Source organism: Rhinolophus sinicus, linkage group LG13 (assembly GCF_036562045.2).
Source record: "Rhinolophus sinicus isolate RSC01 linkage group LG13, ASM3656204v1, whole genome shotgun sequence".
NCBI classification, from domain to species: domain Eukaryota; kingdom Metazoa; phylum Chordata; class Mammalia; order Chiroptera; family Rhinolophidae; genus Rhinolophus; species Rhinolophus sinicus.
This window is the reverse complement of record NC_133762.1, coordinates 61,253,261-61,276,505: the sequence shown is the minus strand read 5'-3', so window position 1 is coordinate 61,276,505 and position 23,245 is coordinate 61,253,261. Positions and strand designations below refer to the sequence as shown.

General features: G+C 38.9%; 1 protein-coding gene across 5 annotated transcripts in view; it reads right to left on the bottom strand.

The window, feature by feature from the left end:
- NINL (ninein like) overlaps positions 1-23,245 on the bottom strand; it is a 203,708-nt gene that overhangs the window by 116,476 nt on the left and 63,987 nt on the right. For 4 of the 5 annotated variants that reach the window (XM_074317996.1, XM_074317999.1, XM_074318000.1 and 1 more), the window contains exon 2: positions 10-203. In XM_074317996.1, the coding sequence (XP_074174097.1) occupies positions 10-192 (183 nt within the window). In that variant the 5' untranslated portion in view covers positions 193-203. Of the gene's footprint in view, positions 1-9; positions 448-23,245 lie in introns of all 5 variants that reach the window. The other variant, XM_074317997.1, reaches the window with a different exon arrangement.

The following is a 23,245-nucleotide window of genomic DNA, read 5'->3' as shown; positions in this document are numbered from 1 at the left end:
AATACCCACCCTTGAAAAGTGGTCATTTCCAAGAAGTGTTTGCAAAAGGATGGGCAGCTGCTTTTCCAGATGAAGCTTAAGGCAAAGTTGGGTCAGTTCCTCCCGGTCCAGAAAGCCTGTCCCAGTGGTGTCACAGCTGCTATAGACTTCTTTGAGCTGTGAAACATAGTGGTTCTCTTCTTCTTCATCCATCCCATAGCAGGCTGGACATGCCAGGGGGAAAAAACAACAATGGTACACTATTACTGTCACACCTCACACTGTTGCGATCCCAGGCAGTGTGGCCCAGGTGCAGGGTAGGAGCTGGGCGTGTGGGCAAAGGGCATCCAGGGTCCTCTCAGGTTTAAGTGGGACTGGGAGGAACCAGCTCCACCTTTGTAGCAGAGGCCAGGAACATGTTACAAGAGCCAGTACTCCTTCATTCATAAAAAACAGAATTTCTTCGCTCTGTATGAAAAAAAAAATCTATTACAGAATAATCAGGAAAAAGGACAAGTATAAAGAGAACGAAAACCATCTAAAATTTCACTACCTAAAAAATCATTATTAGTATTTTGGCAAATATAAATTTTAATTTTTCTCTTTACATATAAGCCTGGTTTTTTCCTCACAAACATAACAAAAAATGGAAACTCCAATAAAAATAAGATGTTAGTAAACAAATCACAAAAGAAGAAAGATATATGGTCAACAACCATCTAAACAATGTTCACATTAAAACCAAGAGGTATTATTTGTGACTGCCAAATTATTAAGAATAAAAACTTTCACTGCTAATTAAGCCTCCCAGAGAAGGGAAATCTCAGACATTCCTGGAGGAAGTGACAATTGAGAAATGTTTCTGGAGGGCACTTTGTCTAAGAAATTTTAAGAGATTTTAATTACCTGACCTAGTTATTTCACATACATGAAATGCTTAACAGAAATTCCTTATACTAAAGGAAAAAACGCTACAAAGATATGAGTTCATCAGAGTATTGTTTATATAAGAACAGAAAAGAAAATAACCTAAAATATCCAACAAAATAATAATTTGCTAAATTATAAAGTATTTATATGGCACAATATGAAATAGTCACATTTCTAAAGAATATTTAATAGCAAAAGAAGTGTATAGTTGATAAAATATCAGGGCAGGATAAAAGCTGTTTATAATGTTAATAACAAACATACTTATTGGTCACTATGCATATAATAATTCACTTATGCCTCTTAATAGTTCTACCAAGAAAATTCTGCAACTTTCAGGGGGGAAATATATTTTAAAAAGAGATAAGAAAAAGAGAAAAAGTACAATAAAATAGTAAGGGATGATTTTATGGTATTATACATTTACGTTTCCACATATATATATGTGGAAAAAAAAATATATATATATATATGTATATATATTTTAAGGATGGCACAGCTCACAGTGGCCCATGTAGGGATTGAACCAGCAACCTTGGTGTTATTAGTACCACACTCTAACCAACTGAGCTAACCAGCTGCCCTTATTTTTATATTTCTTAAGCATGTTATAATAAGCAGAACACTTTGTAACAAGAAAAATGTTATTAAAACATGAATAAAACATTAAGTTCCTAAAGATATTAGGATAATCCATATATTATTTGACCATTCTGACCCACAAAAATGACAATTTCATATGGTTTAGCTTATTATATATAGACACAGGACATAAGGGACAATTCTGAAAAGCATAAATATGATAAGTAAAAAAACATGGAAAATCAAGCCGGCTTATTAATAATCAAGTAATGTACAAACATGAAACAAATGAAGCAATATTTCTTACTAAGGTACAGCACACATTCCTTAAATGCCAATCATAGAAATATAACTTTAAAATGGTCAGCGGTGCTCCCTCACCGTCACCCACGTGGGGCTGGGAGGGTGGATCAGCAGTAGAACTGTATGAAGGATTAGAATCTGCTCACATCAACCCCCAAATGGAAAATGTGCATGTCCATTATTTTACTCAGGAAAACAACAGAATTGATGAAATAAAAAAGCAAACATTGAGCAGAATCTTCATAGTGGTATTCCACTGGATTCTCAGTAGGTGAACCACCTCACCTGAACTCTTAATTAAAACCCTGCTGATCAGCTATAAAAAGCCAGTACCCATCCCGAGGATGAACAAACTGGTGCATGGTCTCAGATTTCACATAAGAGCAAAAGGATACCAAAGCTGCTCAGCAATCTGTGTGGCCCTGCTCTATTTGTTCATCAAATTAGTCATTCACTTCCCAGACAGGAGAATGGAAATTAAGAAAGGGCAAAGAGTGGTGATGTCAGAAGCATGGTGGCATGAAAGGTCCTCCTGATTGTTCCCCTTGAAGTTACAAGTACAAGTTTGAAACAGCTATAATTCAACAAAGGATCCCTGCTCAACAAACAAACATGTCTGAGAGAGCCATGCATCGTAACATCTGAATGTGGGCAAACCAGAGTGAACAGGGGAGGAGGAAAGGGAGAAGAGCAAAGACAGGTACCACGATGGACACAGCCTGGAGCTCACTGCAGATCTTGGGAGAGGGGACGAATCACGTTGCAGTGTGCGCCCTCCACAGACCTGAGCATTCCTGCCTGAGTGATCAGCATATACTGTGGCTCAACTCAGTGATGGGGCAGAGACAGAATACAGACATGTGACAGCTGTGTTCTAGGAGCTGCAATTGACAGGCAGAAAATGAAGCCACAGGGCCTGGCTGCCTCCCCCTACCCTCCCAGAGCTAGCAGCAGGCCCCAGAAGAAGCTGTAGAAATGAGTATGGGATTACAGAACAGAATATCTACAATCCTGCAGAGATAGTACCTGAGTAGAAGAGGCAGGCTGCAGCTAATCCCAGTGACAAGGATGGAGACAGACGCAAGGCAGCTGAGGTCTGGCAGCTGCCATTACTGGGAAGAAAAGACACAAAAGCACACTGGCCTCTCCCAGTCCATCCTGCCCCTATCCATCCCTGCTGATCTTAGCAGGGGAAACTGGGACACTTCTGGTAGTGCCAGCACTGCACCTGGTCTCAAAGGTAGCACCAGGATGTCACAGGCTCTGAACTCCATCATCAACATATTCTGGCACAGGGATGATGCGCTGAGATCAAGGAGAGCTGGTCACAGAGGAGATGCCTGCCTCCCCAGGGAATACAGGGCATTTTTCCATCCCCACAGAGATCCAAGAAGCTGGAGAAGTGCAAGAGTAAATAACACTTGCACTCCAGTGCCACCCAAAGGGAAAACAAAAGAAAGACCTCTTCTTATCAATCTGCTAAAAAGGTATCTCTTTAAAATAATAATTTTTTTTTTTAAAAGGCAGATTTCATTCCCATAAAGGACTAAGCGGAGAAATACTCCATCAAATACCACAAACAACCAAGGTAACAAGGCAGTTCACAAAGAAAATGAAAAGTCTCTAGAAAATAAACTTAAAGATATGGAAATACGTGATTCAAATGACAGAATTCAAGATTGCACTGCTGATTAAATGAGAGGCAAGAAATCTCAGATAGGGAATTTAATGAACTCAGAAATGAGATCAATGAACAAAAGATCAATTAACTGACCGAAGAGACTGAAATTTTAAAGAACTCAAGAAAACAGATGAATAATGAACTAGTGAGCCTAGAAAATAGAGCTGATTAGATGGAGGAAAGATTTACTGTCATAAAAGATAGAAAACAGGAAATGACTCAGATGAAAGTAGAGAGACTTGAGAGTAAACAAAAATAAAAGAACTCTACAAGAACTATCTGACTCCATCAGAAAGAGCAAGAAAAATGGGTATACCAGAAGAAGAGAGGGAGAAAGGAACAGAGAACCTATTCAAATAAATAGTCAACAAAAACTTCCAAAGCCTATAGAAAGAACTGGATCCTTAAATCCAAGAAGCAAACAGAACATCTAATTATCTCAACTGAAAAAAGCCCTCTCTGAGGAACATTATATTAAATCTATCAAAAACTAATGACAACAAAAGAATTCTCATGGCAGCCAAGAAAGAAGATGGTAACCTAAATAGGTAATCCCAATAGATTATCATCAGATTTTTCAGCACAAACTCTACAAGCCAGGAGGAAGTGGAATTAAATATTCAAATTATTGAAAGAGAAAATTTAGCAGCCAAAAATAATATATCCAGCAAAGTTATCCTTTAGATATGAAGGAGAAATAAAAGTTTCTCCACACATACAGAAGCTAAGGGAATTTTCCAAAAGACCTGTATTACAGGAAATACTGAAGTGGGTTATTATACCTGAAACAAAAAGACGAAAGAATACAAAACTACGAGTAAGATGACTAACAGACAGACAGAAGCAGTAAATTGCAACCCCTATTCAGAATAGGGTCCTATACACTAAATATAACACAAATATTAAAGGACATTAAAACATAAAAAAGACAAAGAGAAGAAGACAACTCGGAAATGAACTCACAGCATAAATAGGGGTAATTTGTGACAACAAAAACACACAAGTGGAGGGGGTACACAGCTGAATCTGCAAAGGGGAATGGAAATAAGATACATGCAAAAGAAAAGGACTACTGTGTATTTGAAACTTTCTTTAACATAAAATCAATGGTAACTATACACACACCACAAATCCAGCACTGAGACACATAATACACAAGAAATGAGAAAACTGAGGGGGGAAAATCATATAATACGACCAAATTAAAATAACAGACAGAAAAACAAGGGCAAAGAAACAATGGGAATAAAAGTGGCAGCGTGATGTGAGCCTCTTGAAATCTGCCCTAGAATTTACAACAAATTGAACAACTATAATTCCACAAAAGACTCCCTGTATAGCAGACAGGCAGCACTAAGAGGAGTGCAACTGAAATCATCTAAAGGTGGGCAAATTGGGGGATGGGGGAAGGGAAAGGGAAGGTGTGGAGATGTGGGCCCTGCAGGAGCAGACCGGAGCTCAGAGCTCCCAGCTCCCAGCATTCTAGAACTACTGCAGTTGTGGGAGAGGGAAGAATTCGCACTGCTAGGGCTCTGCTTATGGACCACAGTACCGCCTGAGGGATCAGATATAACATGGCTGAACCCAATGCTCATGGCAAAGACCTCGGAACAAAGACTAAAGGAAGAAGGGTAAAAATGGCAGTTTAAGCCCTCACTGCCAAGCAGAGCATGGAAGATATAGGCAAAGAGCCTAGCCGCTGCCTCACAACCCTTGCATAGCTCGCCTTAACCCCCACCCTTCCAGTGCTAGAAGCGAAACAGTAGCAGTGTCAGATTAAAATAACAGAATATTTGCAGTTCTGAGAATTGTGGCCTGCAGGCATGGAATCACAGCTCAACTACTTCCAGCAAAGGGGAGGGAGCCTTGGGTGCAGGACTGGCTGTGCTAGTGGTCACTACCATTGCTCTGGGCCAACTCTTACAACTCCTCCCTACTGTCCCCACCTATGTGGACACATCCTTGCAGAAGTAAATAGATCCGCTGAAACACAAAGGCTCTGAAACTGGCGCAGGAAAGCTTTGGAAATTAACAAGCTCTCCACATCCCCCCACGGAGGCAGTGCCCTGGACCCAGGAGACCTGTACACAGAGGAGAATCCCACCATCCAGGAAATCACCCATTTGTGTGAGAAGCCAGTACGCTATGGAGAAAATATAACACTACAGTGTGAGAGAGAATAAAAGGCTTCAATCAGATAGACAATAAAACATTCCACCAAAACCAACAGGAAAACGAAAGAAAGACCTCTTCCTATCAACCTGTTGCAGAATCCACTCCTGCAGATGTGTAGGAAGAGAAATAATAATTCATTAATTGCCATGAATAACCAAAGTAACAAGAAAGTCAGAAGAAAATGAAAAGTCTCCAAGAAATGAACTTAAAGACATGGAAATATGTGACTTAATGACAAAGAATTCAAGATTGCAGTACTGAAAAAACTCAATGAGATGCAAGAAAACACAGACAGGCAGTTTAATGAACTCAGAAACACAATCAAGAACAAAATGAACACTTTACCAAAGGCTGGTATTTTTAAAAAGAACCAAGAAGAATTTCTGTAGATTAAGAACTCAATAAAAGAAACGAAAAAAGAAACAGCCAGCTTATGTAATAGAGATGACCAGATGGAGGAAACAATCAGTGACATCAAAGATAAAAATCTGGAAACGGAAGATGGAAGAAGAGAGATGGAAGAAGAGAGAGACTTTAGAGTTAAAAGAAATGAAAGAACTCTACAAGAACTTTCTGACTCCATCAGAAAGCTATATAAGAGTAATGGGCATACCAGGAGGAGAAGAAAGGGAGAAGGGAACAGAGACTATACTCAAACAAGTAGTCGATGAAAACTTCCCAAACTTGTGGAAGGAACTGGATCCTCGAATCCAAAAAGCAAATAGAACACCGAATTACCTCAACCCCAACAGGCTTTCTCCATGGCACATTGTATTGAAGGTGTCAAAAATAGATGACAAAGAAAGAATCCTCAAGGCAGCCAGGGAAAAGAAGATGGTAAACTACAAAAGAAAGCCTTTTAGATTATCATGAGATTTTCAGCAGGAACTCCACAAGACAGGAGGGCATGGAATCAAATATTCAAACTATTGAAAGAGATAAATTTTATGAGCCAAGAATAATATATCCAGCAAAGACATCCTTTAGATATGAAAGAGGAACAAAGACGTCTCCACATATACAGAAGCTGAGGGAATTTTCTAATACACAACCTGCACTACAAGAAATACTGACGGAGGGTATGTGGCCTGACAAAAAAGCAAAAGAATACAAAACTATGAGTAGTATTATGAATATTATGAACAGACAGAAGCAGGAAATGGCAAACCCTACACCAAATAGAACACTATATGTAGTCACACAACAGCCTAGCCAACTGTCCCCCTATGTCTTTCCTTAAGAAGAGTCTGTGAGACTGTGCCTTTCTGGGTCTTTGTTCCATCCTTATGTTTACACCTTATGTCTCTCTGTCTGGTCCCCAAAAGATGGTTTGCAGCCAAAGATGGGTAACATATCTCACGGGAGATACAACCTAAGCCAGGCGGAACCGAGTGGGGACCCCCAATGAGCTGCCTTAGAAAAATATGGGAAGGGGCCTTGCCTCCCCTTCCCCCTGCCTGGGAAAAGCTGTTGCCAGCTCTGCCTTTTCCCTGGCACCTGTTTGTGAGAGAAGTTACAAAAACAACAGAGATCAGTTCTCTCCACTTAGCTCAACGGAACTTACAAAATAAGAGATTTGACCCTTCTGACCCTGAGAAGGTATATACCTTAATTAGGACATTGTGGGACCTTGTGCTTCTGCTGTTGACTGACAAAGGGTGATTGAGATAAACATTTTTCTGTTATGATGTGTGAGTTTCAGAGACCTGTAAGAAACAATGTTGCTTTCTCTTGTTTTTGCATACCTATTCAATAAAAACCCCCAGTCGGCCTTATTCTGGGCTCCAGTCCTCTGAGACTGAGAGACCCCTGGCCTTCAGAGAGATTTAACTGCATTAAGTCTCTGTTTGTTTCTTTCTAAAAAACTTAACCCAAACTGCCCCTTCTCGCACCCTCACTGCCCATGTTGCGCTGGACGCGACAACTATACCTTAAACGTAACATACAGGGTAAAGAAAGAAAAGAAAAAAAAAACACTTAAAAAAAGAGAAAAAGACAATTTGCTACAGCAGTGCAGAAATCAACTCACAACATCAACAGGGATAATTTGTGACAACAAAAACAACGGGGAGAGAGTAAAGGTCTGAACCGGCACAAGGGAATGGAGAAAGTAAGCATACTGAAGAAAATGGAATACTCTAAAAGTGAAATTTTCTTTTACATAAACTTAATGGTAACCACTGAAAAAAAAATCCAGAACTGAAATATACAACACAAAAAAAGAAGAAACAGACGGAAAAATCATAGAATACCACCACACTGAAATAACAGACAGCAATAAAAAGGCAAAGAAACAATGGAGACACCATCCTACCCGAAAACCAGGGACAGAATAATAGGAAATCCTCACATATCAATAATCACCCTAAATGTAAGTGGACTGAACTCACCAATAAAAAGACACAGAGTAGCAGACTGGATCAAAAAACGAAACCCAACCATATGCTGCCTCCAAGAGGCACATCTCAGCTATAAGGACAAATATAGACTCAAAGTGAAAGGGTGGAAACTGACACTCCAAGCAAAGGGTATTCAGATAAAAGCAGGTGTAACCATACTTATACCTGAGAAAATAGATTTCAAGATAAAAAACGTAACAAGAGACAAAGATGGACATTTTATAACGATAAAGGGGACAACACATCAAGAAGACAAACACCAAAATATATGCACCCAATCAGGGGACACCAAAATACATAATGTAACTACTAACAGAACTAAAGGGAGAAGCTGACCAAAACTAGAAAATTATTGTAGGAGACTGAAATATTCCACTGACCTCCATTGACGGGTATGGATAGATCATCGAAATAGAAAATCAGTAAGGAAATATCAGCATTAAATGTCACATTAGACCAAATGGACACAATCAACACTTACAAAGCCTTTCATTCCAGAAGAACACCAGATTATACATTCCATTCTAGTGTACATGAAGTATTCTCAAGGATAGACCACATGTTGGGACTCAAAACTAGCCTCAACAAATTTAAGAACATTTAAATCATACCAAGCATATTATGTGAGCACAATGTTTTGAAATTGGAAATCAAATGCAAAAATAAAAAAGGCAGGAAAACCATAAACATATGGAGATTAAATCACATGATACCAAAGAATGACTGAGTCAAAGAACAAATAAAAGGACAGATAAAAAATACATAGTGATAAATGAAAATGACAATGTGACATAGCAAAACTTTTGTGATGCAGCAAAAGTGGTAATAAGGGGAAACTTTACATCATTACAGGCCTATCCCAAGAAACAAGAAAAAAATCCAAATAAACAACCTAACATTACATCTTAAAGAACTAGAAAAAGAACAAACAAAACCTAAAGTCAGCAAAAGAAATATATTAATAAAAATTACAGCTTTGCAAACAGTGCCTCCAATAAGGGGCTAATATCCAAAATATACAAGGAACTCATGCAACTCAACAACAGAAAAACAAACAATCCAATTGAAAAATGGACAGAGGACCTGAAGACACATTTCTCCAAAGTGGACATACAAACGGCAAATAGACATATGAAAAAAATGTTCAACATCACTAATCATCAAAGAAATGCAAATAAAAACCACAATGAGATATCACCTCACCCCAGTCAGAATGGCTATCATCAACAAGACAAATAGTAACAAGTGTTGGAGAGGCTGTGGAGAAAAAGGAACCCTCATACACTGTTGGTGGGAATGCAGACTGGTGCAGCCATTATGGAAGGCAGTGTGGAGGTTCCTCAAAAAATTATGAATAGAATTACCATATGACCCAGCAATCCCTCTCCTGGGTAAAAAAAAATCTGAAAACATTTATCCATAAAGATACATGTGCTCCAATGTTCATTGCAGCTTTATTTATGGTGGCCAAGACATGGAAACAACCAAAATATCCTTCGATAGAAGAATGGAATACTATTCGGCGGTAAGAAAAGATGAAATAGGACCATTTTTGACAACATGGATGGATCTGGGGATTATAATACTAAGCGAAATAAGTCAGACAGAAAAAGCAGAGAACCGTATGATTTCACTGATATGTGGTAATTAAACCAAAAACAACAAAAGAACAAGACAAACAAATGAGAAACAAAAACTCATAGACACAGACAATAGTTTAGTGGTTACCAGAGGGTAAGAGGGGAGGGTGGTGGAAGATGAGGGTAAAGGGGATCAAATATATGGTGATGGAAGGAGAACTAACTCTGGGTGGTGAACACATAATGGGATTTATAGATGATGTAATACAGAATTGTACACCTGAAATCTATGTAACTTTACTAACAATTGTCACCCCAACAAACTTTAATTAAGAAAAATAAATAAACAGAAATTAAAGCAGAATTAAATGATATAGAGAACAGACAACAGAAGAAAATTAATGCAACAAAGAGCTGATTCTTCTACAAAATTAATAAAATCGACAAACTCCTGGCTAGACTCACTAAGGAAAAAAGAGAAAACACTCAAATAAAATCAGACACAGAAATACAAAAGCTCATATAAGAATACTATGAAAAACTACATTCCAACAAATTGTAACCTATAAGAAATGAACAAGTTCTTAGAAATATGTAACTTCCCTATCACAAAGAACTGGAAAATCTAAATAAACTGAACAATAGTAAGGAAATTAAAACAATCATAAAAAAACCCCTAAAAAGTCCAAGACCAGATAGCTTCATTAACGAATTCTACCAAACATTCAAAGAAGATTTAATATCTATCCTTCTCAAACCCTTCCGAGAAATTGAAGAAGAGGTAATACTTCCTAACTTATTTTATGAAGTCAATCTGGATACCAAAACCTGACAAGAATAATACAAAAAAATAAAACTACAGACCAATATCTCTGATGAATACACATGCAAAAATCCTAAAGAAAACAGCAGCAAATCAAATATAACAATACATTAAGAAGATTATACATCACAATTAAGTGGGGTTCATTTCAGGGGCACAAAGATAGTTCCACATATGGATATTGATCAATGTGATACATTATATAAACAAAGTAGAAAAATCATCTTTATATCACTAAATGGAGAAAAAGCATTTGAAAAGATACAACATCCATTCATGCTTAAAATACTTAATAAAATAGGTATAGAAGGCAAGTACCTCAATATAATAAAGGCCATAAATGACAAATCCTCAGCTAATTATCATACTTAATAGTGAAAAACTAAAAGCTTTTCTTCTAAGATCAAGAACAAGACAAGGATGCCATCTTTCACCAGTGTTACTCAATACAGTATTGGACGTCCTAACCAATCAGGTAGAGAAAACAATAAAAGCCATCCAAGTTGGGAATGAAGAAGTCAAATTGTCACTTTTTGCAGACAACATGGTTCTTTATATAGAAAATCCTAAAGACTCCACCAAAAACTATCAGAAACAATAAACAAATACAGTAAAGCTTCAGGATACAAAATCAATGTACAAATATCACTGTGTTCCCATATACTAACAATGGAACTTGAGGAAAAGAAATGGAAAAAAAATTCCTTTTGCAATTGCAACAAAAAGAGTAAAATACTTAGGAATAAACTTAACAGAAGATGTGAAGGAATTATACACTGAAAACTACAAGACATTATTTTGTTAAAAATTGAAGAAGACATTAAAGAAATGGAAAGATATTCCATGTTTATGGATTGCAAGAATCAACATAATTAAAATGGCCAAATTACCCAAAGCAATATACAGATTCAATGCAATCCACATCAAAATCCCAATGGCATTTTTTAAAGAAAGAACAAAAAATAAAAATCAGATTTATATGGAACCACAAAAGACCCCAAATACCCAAAGCAATCCTGAGATAAAAGAACAAGGCCAGAGGTGGCACACTCCGTGACTTCTAATTATATTATGAAGTGACAGTAATGACAACAGCATGGTATTGGCAGAAAAACAGACACAGAGACCAATGGAGTAGAATTGAAAACCCAGAAATAAACCAACATACATATGGGCAAAAAATTTTTGACAAACGAGCCTAAAACATACAATGGAGAAAATAAAACCTCTTCAATAAATGGCGCTGGCAGAATTGGAAAGCCACATGCAAAAGAATGAAAGTAGACTGCTATTTGTCACCATACACAAAAATGAACTCAAAAGGATCAAAGACCTAAATGTAAGACGTGAAACAATAAAATGCATAGAAGAAAACATAAGTTTTAAACTTATGGACCTTGGTCTTAGAGTGAACTTTATGAATTTGACCTCAAAGGTAAGGGAAGTAAAAGCAAAGAAAAATGAATGGGACTACATCAAACTAAAAAGCTTCTGCACAGCAAAAGAAACCATCAACAAAACAAACAGGCAGCCAATCGAATGGGAGAAGGTATTTGCAAACGACACCTCCGATAAGGGGCTAATACCTAAAATATATAAAGAGCTCATACAACTCAACAACAAAAAAATTAAAAATCCGATTAAAAAATGGGCAGCGAACCTGAATAGACACTTCTCCCAAGAAGATACACAAATGGTCAACAGATATATGAAAAGATGATCAACTTCACTAGCTATTATGGAAACCAAAACCACAATAAGATAACCCTCATATCAATTAGAATGGCTATTATCACCAAGACAAATAATAACAAGTATTGGAGAGATTGTGGAGAAAAAGGAACCCTCATACACTGCTGTGGAAACATAAACTGGTATAGCCACTATGGAAAACTGTATGGAGTTTCCTCAAAAAATTAAAATAAAATTACCATATGACCCAGTAATCACTCTTCTGGGTATCTATCCAAAAAATTTGAAAACATTTCTTCGTAAAGATATATGTACCCCTATGTTCACTGCAGCATTATTCACAGTGGCCAAGACAGGGAAACAACTGAAATGTCAATAGGTGATTGGATGAAGAAGATGTGGTATACATATACAATGGAATATTATTCAGCCATTAGAAAAAATGAAATACTGCCACTTGCAACAACATGGATGGATCTTGAGACTATCATAGTAAGTGAAATAAGTCAGACAGAAAAAGTCGAAATCCATACGATTTCATTCATATGTGGGATACAAAACTGAAAGCAACAAATGAACAAGACAAACGAGGAAAATCTCATAGACACAGACAACACTATAATGGTTATCAGAGGGAAAGGCGGGGGAGCGGGGTAGGCAGAAAAGTGTAACGGGAGTCAAATATATCGTGACAGAAGGAGACTGATTTTGGGTAGTTGAACACACCATGCAATATACAGATGATGTATTGTAGAATTGTACACTTGAAACCTATAAAATTTTATTAACCAATTTCACCTCAATAAATTTAATTTAAGAAAAAAAGAACTTGAAAAAGAGAAAAGAAAGGCTAAAGAGAGATCAAGCTGTGAACATGTGCCCCTCTCCAGATTGTCTTGAGAAGGTAACTGCAAAAACATCAAGAATGAAATGGACAGAAAAAAGAAAAACATAAGCAATAAATTAGAAAACAATTACTAATATTTGCAAATGCTAATTTTTGATAAGGCAGAAGTAAATTGACAGAAGAACTTAACAGTAAGAAAGACAAGTGGCAAAATTCAGTATTTGAAAGGCAGGGAATTAAGGCACAGAGGGTAACAAGTGACCAGGGAAACTAACTGCAGAGCTTACCACACTGGTACCACCACAATTCTCCCACCATCCAGGTTCTCCCTGCCACCTTGTCGGCTTCTCCATTTTTTTCTATTTTGTCTTTAATTGTAATCAATTCAAACAATTAGAAGTACTTCTAGTAGCCTAAAGCAATATATAGGCTCAATGCAATTTCTATTAAAACAATGGCATTCTTCTCAGAACTAGAATAACTAATCTTAAAATTTACATGGATCCACAAAAAACCCCAATAGCCAAAGAAACCTTCAGAAAAAACAAAGTGGGATGTATCACATGCCTCAATTTCAAACTATACTATAAAGCTACAATAATCAAAACAGTATGGTACTAACATAAAAACAGATATATATATATATATATTTTGATATATATATATCTATATATATCTCACTAGAATAGAATAGAGAGCCCAGAAATAAATTCTTGCGTATATGGTCAATAATCTACAACAAGGGATGCAAGAATACACAACGGGGTACAGACAGTCTCTTCAATAAGTAGTGTTGGGAGAAGTGGACAGATAATGCAAAAACATGAATGTGGACCACCTTCTTACAATATATACAAAAATAAACTCAAAAAGGATTAAAGACTTAAATGTAAGAACTGAAACCATAATACTCCTTGAAGAAAACATGGGCAGGAAACTCTGACATTACTCTTAGCAACATCTTTTTGGATATGTCTCCTCAGGCAAGGGCAACAAAAGAGAAAATAAACAAATGGGAATACACCGAACTAAAAGGTTTTTCACAGAAAAGAAAACCATCAACAAATGAAAAGACAACCTATTGACTGAGAGGAGATATTTGAAAATGATACATACAATAAGAGGTTAATATCCAAAATATATAAGGAACTCACAAAGCACGAAAAAAAAATCTGATTAAAAAATAAGGAGCTGAATAGGCATTTCTCCAAAGAAGGTATATAGATGGCCAACAGATACATGAAAAGATGATCAACGTCACTCATCATCAGGGAAACACAAATTAAAGCCACAATGAGACATCACTTTACACCTGCTAGATTGCCTATTATCAAAAGACAGAAAAAAAAAATGTTGGAGAGGTTGTGGAGAAAAGGGAATCCTTGTACACTGTTGGTGGGATTGTAAGTTGGTGAAGCCACTATGGAAAACAGTATGGAGGGTCCTCAAAAAATTTAAAATAGAGCTGCCATACATCCCAACAATACCACTTCTGGGTATTTAGTCAGAGCACTAACTGGAAAAGACATATGCACCCCTATGTTCACTGGAGCTTTATTTACAGTAGCCAAGATAGAGAGCAATCTAAGTATTCATATAAAGAAAATGTGGAATATTAACCATAAGAAATGAAATCTTGCCATTTGGGACAACATGGATGGACTGAGAGTGTATTATGCTAAGTGAAATAAACCAGACAGAGAAAAACAAATACCTTTTGATTTCGCTTATATGTGGAGTCTACAAGAATAAAACAAATAAATAAATTAAACAAAACAGAAAAAGACCCATTGATATAAAGAACAAGTTGATGGTTGCCAAAGGGGAGGAAGTTGGAGAGAATGGTTGGGGGTGGGGGAAAGGCTATTATATCAAGTGAAAAAAAGCAAAACACAAACAAAGCCCTGACCCTCTAGCCCAAATGGACTTCCCAGAGGAAATCACTGCTTTGAATGTGGGCTTTGAGACTATTCCCAAGTTTACAGGGCAGATGGACACACATATATATGTATATTCATAGACACACGTGTTTTTACATAATTATGACTCTGAATATACTATTTTGCAAATTTTTCGAAACCATATGATATCTGATAGATCTTTCCATGCCTTCCTCATTTTAAAAAATGACTGACTATATGCTCTTATGTGCAGGGATGTATAACATAATGTAGATAAGGATTCTCTTAGAGAGACACTGGGAGTGCCCAGGATTTTCTCTTACAAAACATCCCTCAGCAAACACCTCTGTTGATGCCTCTTCATGAGTTCAGGAGGGGCTAAGCTGACCTCTGTCTCCCATGGACCATGTCTGGCAGGAGCATGCCCTTGGATTATTCAGGAGTGTCCCTGGAGAAGGTGGGTTCGGAGAAGATTGCAAGAGCCGGGTTGTTTTGCCAAGGGCAGAGCAGGAAGAAAAGAAACTTCTTCATGTCCCAGCAGTGAGCAAGTCCTGCATCAAGCCAACTGGGGTGCCAGGACTCGAGTCTTAGTTCTCCTTCTATCACATATTATTTTTATTTTCATAAGGAACAGCACAAAAGGGATTTCAAGTTCTTGCCGAGATGCATCTTTCTCTCTCTAAAGAGAAAAGGGTGGAAAAGCCTCAGACTGGTACCTGTGGCACTTTAACAGCCTATGGGGAGGTGCAGGCTGTGTGTGAATTCTCCCATTGAGAAGGACACCTCAAACGCTGTGGGAACAAGGAGAGGCACAAAAAAATAAATAACTGCTGAGTCTGGGGCTACAAAGGCAAAAGGACTTAAAAAGGATGGCGGCTCCTTCCTCATAACCCACAACAGTAGTGTTTGAAGCTCTCCTTCTAATTCCTGCTAGTTCCCGCAAGTTGGGGCTGTTTCAGGTGGTCCAGCACTCTTACCTCATTTCCTTGGAGACACAGATTCACATTTTTGAGGCAGGGCTGACATTTCCAGAATGCAAGAGGAGCTTCCCATATGACTACGAGTGAAAAGATCACAGGAGGGGTGGGCCTTCATTTTGAGGAGAGCAGCGCTGTCTGAACTGTCCCTACTCCCACAGTACTGAGCACAGAGTCCCTCAGGCCCCTATCTTTGTCAGCTTGCAGCAGAAGACCCAGAGTACCCAAAATGAATCTGAGGGGCAAGACTGCAAAGAAAATCTGACCTTGTTAAAATGCAAACAGATTCAGGTTCTGAAAACAGGGACCTCCACCCCATCCCACCCCTTATAGGAGGAGACTGCCAGGAGCACATTTCAGGGAATCTAAACAAACAGGCCATCTCTTTCCACAGTGTATAGTGCAATGTGCAGTGTATCCATTACACCCCCAGGGTGGTCCCACATGCTAGGTTATGATACAGTCTTAAGCAAACCTCTTCTAAGAGGTCACAAGTCTTCCTGGAAGAGGACACACATTAGTAACGGGCAACTTACGGCAAGTGCAAACAGGGACCTGGGATGGAAGGGGAAACAAGAAAATGTAAATGGGAAATGGGCAAAACTCAGGCCAGCAGGACCCAAGGTCAGGAGGGAGTGAATGCCACAGTTTTCCCAAACTTCATACTCCACCTCAGCCCTCCTGGCCACAAGGCAGACACACTCAGGGAGGAATCCTGCCAGCAGCATCCTCCATTCTCAGAGCCAACTTCAGTGTAGAAGGCTTGTTATGTGTTCTGTCAAATGCCTCAAATGCCAGAAATGTTTTGGATTTACTTCTTTATGCCTGACATTCTACAATGAACCCATATAAGGAACATCAATACATGATGGTGCAATTTAACTATTTCAAAGGAAGGTCAACGGCATTAAGGGTCCCTTTAATCTCAGGGCTACCCCTCCCTGGACGCTCCCAATACAGGTCTGAGCTGGGTGGGCTGAGCAGGGTAAAAGTGGGGAGTAGCACTGTAGGGCACTTCACTCAGGAGGTGAGGGCATTCCCGAGGGGGCTAGGTAAGCTCAAGATCCTTTCCATATTTGCACTGTCACAGAAGAAAACTATGGCAAATTGATGCCCAGCAAGCTTTCATGTATTCCTGCATCACACTCAACCTGCTGAACACATGGCACACCTGCCTGGACTCCTACCTCAGGATCCAAAACTGGGCAGAATTCAGGTGCTGGAGCTGGAAGTTAAAGAGCACCAGAGGGGCCCTCCCAGGAGCAATGACTAGCCAGGCCCCTCTTGAGAGAACTTGCTGGTCTGCACCCACTGCCTCCATGCAAGGTCTGACACAGGGTTAGGCCTCCACACACTCAGCCCCACATCACCTGTGTTATACCTAGCTTTGCTCAACCCCACGCAGTCGAATTCCTGGCCACTGAGAACACTCCTTTCCCTCATCCCTGTGAATCTGAGACACTGCCCCAAGACAATAGGTGCTTCATCTACTGGCCATCCAGGTCTAGGAAAGCAGGGTGATTCAGGCACAGCAGTTCTGCAGTTTGGGCAAAAAAGATCTTTCAGTCACAATTTGCTAGGACAATTCCTAAATCCCCATCCGAGACAATGTCCAACTGTTTTCAAAACAATGGGGAAAAGGAAGCACTGCCTCTATTCACGTATACCCTATGGAATCTGTCCTCTTCCCACCCTGGGATGGGGTGGGGGGAGGGCTGTCTTTCTGTAGCCTCTCAAATACTACATGACAAACTTCAGTGGTGAGATGGTTGGGAACACTGGCCAGGAAGGCTTGGAAAACTCCAAGGCCCCAAAGCCAAGGCCGGCTACATCTGGAAAATAAGGCCTAGGTTCAAGTCTACACCCAACCATCACCACAAAGGAGTCACACTGATTCAAGTGACTTCCCCAGGAGTCCCAGAAAAGGGCTCGAGTGACGATATACTAGAATATACAGAATTGTGCAAAGTCTCAGAAGTCATGGAGAAGTGTGAATGGGGGCTCAGGGTTCTGATATTTACACACACACCCGATTTGCTGGAATCTGAAGGCAGCGACTGGGGAAGAAGTAGAAGATGCCTGTGAGAGAGGGGAGGGCAGTAAAAGTAGAGCTTAACCGAAGACACGTACATGCATGCACACACACAAAAAAACTAGTATCTACAGAGAGATAAAAGAAAATCATTGAAGTCATTAAACAAAATAGGCTGCTGGTAAAAGGAATGATTAGACATCAAGGGATTTCTCCTGGACACTGACATTACAGTTGCAATAAAAAATTCAATGGTAAGGCTGGAAGATAAAGACAAGGTAATCTTATATAAAGTGTATCTAAACAATAAAGTGTGACGGGCCAGCCGCCACAAGTCGATAGATTCCCGAATGGGGGAGTGGGAATGAATAAAAGACACTCACACATATGATGATGGCTCGCGGACTCCAGTGATGCTGAAGCCACTGAGTTTATTTTACTGCACCAATATAAGCAGTTTGAGTACGTGCAACTTAGCAACGAAAGTATGCATTATCTTAGCAAATGTAAATTCTTTAACTTTCACATAGAGGATACAAAATTCACTGAAACTCTCAAAAGTAATTATCCTATCAATTGCCCTGATAGGCATCAGCCTTCTGTGTCCGGGAACTGGCCGCTCCCACCACATTCCTCAGCAGCTTAGGTTAAGCATAAATGGCTAGGAGTTAGCTGTAACCATGGCTCCCCACAATAAAGAGATTTAAAAAATGAGAGGCAAAATATGAGGAAATTAAAAATCCCACATAGTAATCAAAACAGTATGGTACTGTTTTAACAGTACCATAAAGACAGACACACAAACCCATGGAACACAACAGAGAGCCCAGAAATAAATTTTTGCATATATGGTCAAATGATTTTTGACAAGGGTGCCAAGAACACACAATGAAGAACAGACAGTTTCCTCAATAAATGGTGTTGGGAAAACTGGACAGACACATGGAAAAGAATGAAGTCCAACCCTGACCTTACCATACACAAAAATTAACTCAATGGATTCAAGATCTAAACTAAGACCTAAACCTATAAAACTCTTAGAAGAAAACACAGGAGAAAACCTTCATGATGTTAGATTTGGCAATGATTTCTTGGGTATGACACCAAAAGCACAGGCAACAAAAGTGAAAATAGACAAATATCAAACTTAAGAACTTCTGTACATCAAAGATAACAATAGAGTAAAAAGGCAACCTACGTACGGATGGGAGAAAATAACTACAAATCATGTATCTGATAAAGAGATAATAACAAGAACATATAAAGAACTCCTACAGCTCAACAACAACAAAACCAAGTAATCTGATTTAAAAATGGGCAAAGAACTTCAATAGATATTTCTCCAAAGAAGTCATACAAGTGGCCAAAGGGCATATGGAAAAGTGCTCAACAGCTGTAATCATTCAAGAAATGCAAAGACATGTACATGCACATCTTTCTGTAGCCTCTCAAATACTACACGACAAACCTTAGTGGTGAAGACAGTTGGAAACACTGGCCAGGAAGGCTTGGAAAACTCCAACGTCCCAAAGCCAAGGTCACCTTCATTTGGAAAATAAGGCTCAGGTCTACATTCCACCATCACCATAGAGGAGTCACACTGATTCAAGTGTCTTCCCCAGCATTCAAGAGTCCCAGAAAAGTCTTGAGTTACAATATATTAGAAATTATTGTGGACAAAACCACAATGAAATATTACCTAGAACCCATCAGGATGGACACTGACGAGTCAGAGAAAGTGCATAAGAATGAGTCTGGGAGCTCACAGGAATAAACCTAAAGATTAACTGATGAGTCAGAGAAAGTTCATAAGAATGAGTCTAGGAGCTAACAGGAATAGGTTCAAAGATGAACCATTTAGCTCTCAGTCCCCGGCTAGCACTATACCTGCAGACTGACAAACACCAGGACAATTTTCAGAGGAAACCAACTGTGACAATAGTTCTCAGAAGGGGCCAGCTGCAACTGTGAACAACTGCAAGATGACTAGCCCCCTACATCCTGCATAGAAAAATATAAAACCCCAGCTAAACAGCAACCCACTGCAGCTGTCTACTTTAGACTCTGCCCCCGGCAATGCCTCTGCCGATGCGTCTCTCCTTACTACCTGCGGCAGCCGTCTTCTTTAGACACTACCACAAGCATTCTATTCTCTCTGCCCGATCTTTAATAAAACTTTCCTAAGTCTTGTGAAACCTTTCACACTCTGCGAATGACCAGGGGTATTTTACACCAATACAGATACTACAAATTAAAAAAATAAAACACAGAAAACAACAACTGTTGGGGGGGGATGTAAAGAAATTTGAACCCTTGTATATAGTTGGTGGGAATGTAAACTGATGCAACCACTATGGAAAACAGAATAGAGGTTCCTCAAAAAAAACTAAAACTAAAATTATTATATGATCTAGCAATCACACTTCTGGTTATTTAGCCAAAAGAACTGAAAGGCGGATCTCAAAGAGATATTGCATAGCCATGTTCATTTCAGCATCATTCACAATAGCTAAGAGGTAGAGAGGCATCCCAAATGTCTAATGACAAATGGATAAAGAAAATGTGGTATATACATACAACAGAATGTTATTCAGTCTTTAAAGGGAAGGAAATCCTGTCACATGCTACAACACAGATGAACCTTGAAGACATTATGTTGAGTGAAATAAGCCAGTCACAAAAGGAAAAGACAAATACTATATGATTCCACTTATACAAGACATTTAAAGTAGTGGAACATTTAAAGCAGACATTTAAAGTAGACATTTAAAATCATGGAAAAGTAGAATGGTCGTTGTCAGGGGCTGAGGGAGGGTAAAATGGGAGGATTGGTCAATGAGTATAGAGTTTCAGTTTTGCAAGGTGAAAAAGTCCTAGAGATCTGTTTGCACAACAGTGTGCATATAGTTAATAATACTGAACTGCATATTTAAAAATGGTTAAGAGGGTAAATGTCATATTTTTTTCTACAATTAAAATTTTTAAAATAAGAAATAAAAAAATATTTAAAAAGAAAGCTCATTTGATGGCTTACTTTCTGAAATTGGCTCTGTTCTATGATGCCTTTTCTCTTTCGTTAAAACAAAACAAAACAAAAAAATAAATAAATCCCAAAACTCCACGTATCCTCTATAAACAAAGAAAGAGAACAAGATGAAGGGAAGGGGGATTACTGGAATAATACAAGACTTTTCAAAAAAGACTGATGGCAAAGTCCACGTGGGACAGGACAAACACATACCAAGTACATCCTCATGAAATTTCAGAACAAACAAGTTGTAAAACTTGTAAGGGTGAAATTCGATAAATCAATAACGCAATTAGATTTAGCTAGTTTGCAGTTTAATTCATCACATAGCTCGCTATCTAGCCATCTGTAATCACAGGTAACCCCTGTATAACATGGGACTTCTATAACACGGTTTCCCTCTAACACAGTTCGAGAATTGGGGAAAACCCTCGTACAACACGGCATCCTAGTACACAGTTTCACTCGAACATGGTTTGAGAATTAGAGAAATTCCCAAACAACACGGAGTGTAGTAAGAGCTTTCAAGAGTGTGGGGGCAGAGCCCCAGAAAGCAGTTTCCAGGCTCTCGGCCTCACATAGACAGGTGCTGGCTCGGGTAGTAAATGGCCATCAATGTGATTGGATGGCCATCAGCTGTGGCTAGTTGTCCATCAGCTGTAACCAGTGAGCCATTGGCCACTAATATAACTGCTGTGGCTGTGCTAGCAGAGAGGAGAGAGAGAAAGAATGGGGGCTAGCAAGAAGATGGCGGCTGGGCTGGCAAGTGTGGATGGCGGTTTGCGGACAGTGTGAATCCAGCCTCCAGTGAGAGTATAGTGCCGCCAGAGAGAATATAGTGGTATGACTCCCCTACCTATGGCTCCGTGGGTGTTCCTTTTTGGCCTCACCATATCCTGCGTTATGTGGGGAGGAGGAGCAGAGACCCCGCAGGCCTCCCCGCACGACAAAGAGCAAAGAGTATCTCATTTGAAATTAGGGAAATCCCTGAACAACATGGAACGTAATAAGAGCTTGTAAGAGCGAAAAATATATCATCTGAAATTAGGGAAATCCCCAAATAACACAGAACGTAATAAAAGCTTTTAAGAGCAAAAGATATCTCATTTGAAAATTTTCATTCAAGCATGGATGTCATATCAGATTTGACTGCAGAATTTTAAAATGTATTAGAATTTTAAATTCATTTTGTTCATAGAGTATTACGTTGAGGATGAAGATATCTTGTCAAAAAGAAAATGCCCTCGGTTAATGGTGCTTAGTAGTAATGATGAAGAAAACATTATTTAATACATATTAATATGTTATATTATCGGTGCAAGTTGCTTTAATAAAGATATTTCTCTTAATTATAAAAATATAATAGTATTTTTTTTTAATTTTTGGAACCTAACCCCCTTTTTTGTACTAGTTCTTTGTTTCGTATAACACGGCAGTTTTAGGAACCTAACAACCGTATTATATGGGGGTTACTTGTGGACTTAGTTTGCAGTTAGATCCATCCTGACATTCAGCTGTTTTCTCTTTATTTCTCCCCTCAGTGATTAATTTAAGAACTCTGTTTTGTTCCCTTTCTCAAGGCTACCCATACCTCGTTAATCCATTTAATTAGCAGAATCCTAACCTGGAAAGGGCAATTTCTTAATCCTCATGCCCCTCGACACCGGAATGCATTTTGCAATTCCCTTGCAGTTTTTACTGGTGACACAAAAAGCCCCTGGCTGCGGTGGCCAAGTCGGAGTCTAATGTCCGGAGATAACATTGTCTTAAAACAGACCAGACCCCAGAAAGCGATGTCAGCCCTCAGACCTGCCTGACCCACTCCCCCTTTCCTATATAAGGAAAAGCTAATCTAAAGATCAGGGCAGTTGTCTGCTCAAGAGTCTGCCCCTGGCAACTTCTCTGCCAGCACTTTTCCTAAATAGACTTTCTAACCTCTATTCTTTTTGAGACTTGTGAATTCTTTCACATTCTGTGAACAACCTGGGGTATCCAAAGACAAAACAAAAGTATCCAAAGAGAAAGGAGCAGTCCCACACTCAAAGCACCCTGGGCTGGAATAATGTAGAATGAGCTCTCACCAGCAAGACTGAGAGTTAGAGGAGTGCCTTTGCTATCCTGAGGGAAGATCACTGTCAACCTAATCTGGAAGCTACTGGAATTTGTATTTGAGCAAATTGAGGGATTAACTAAGAAAGAAAGACACAGGATCCAGGATCTGTGTCACATGCAAGCAGTGGAGACTGTTATAGGAGGTGTCAAGGTAAGAAATGTCCAAACCTATAGAGAATTTTTATGAGTTTATTTGAGCCAAAC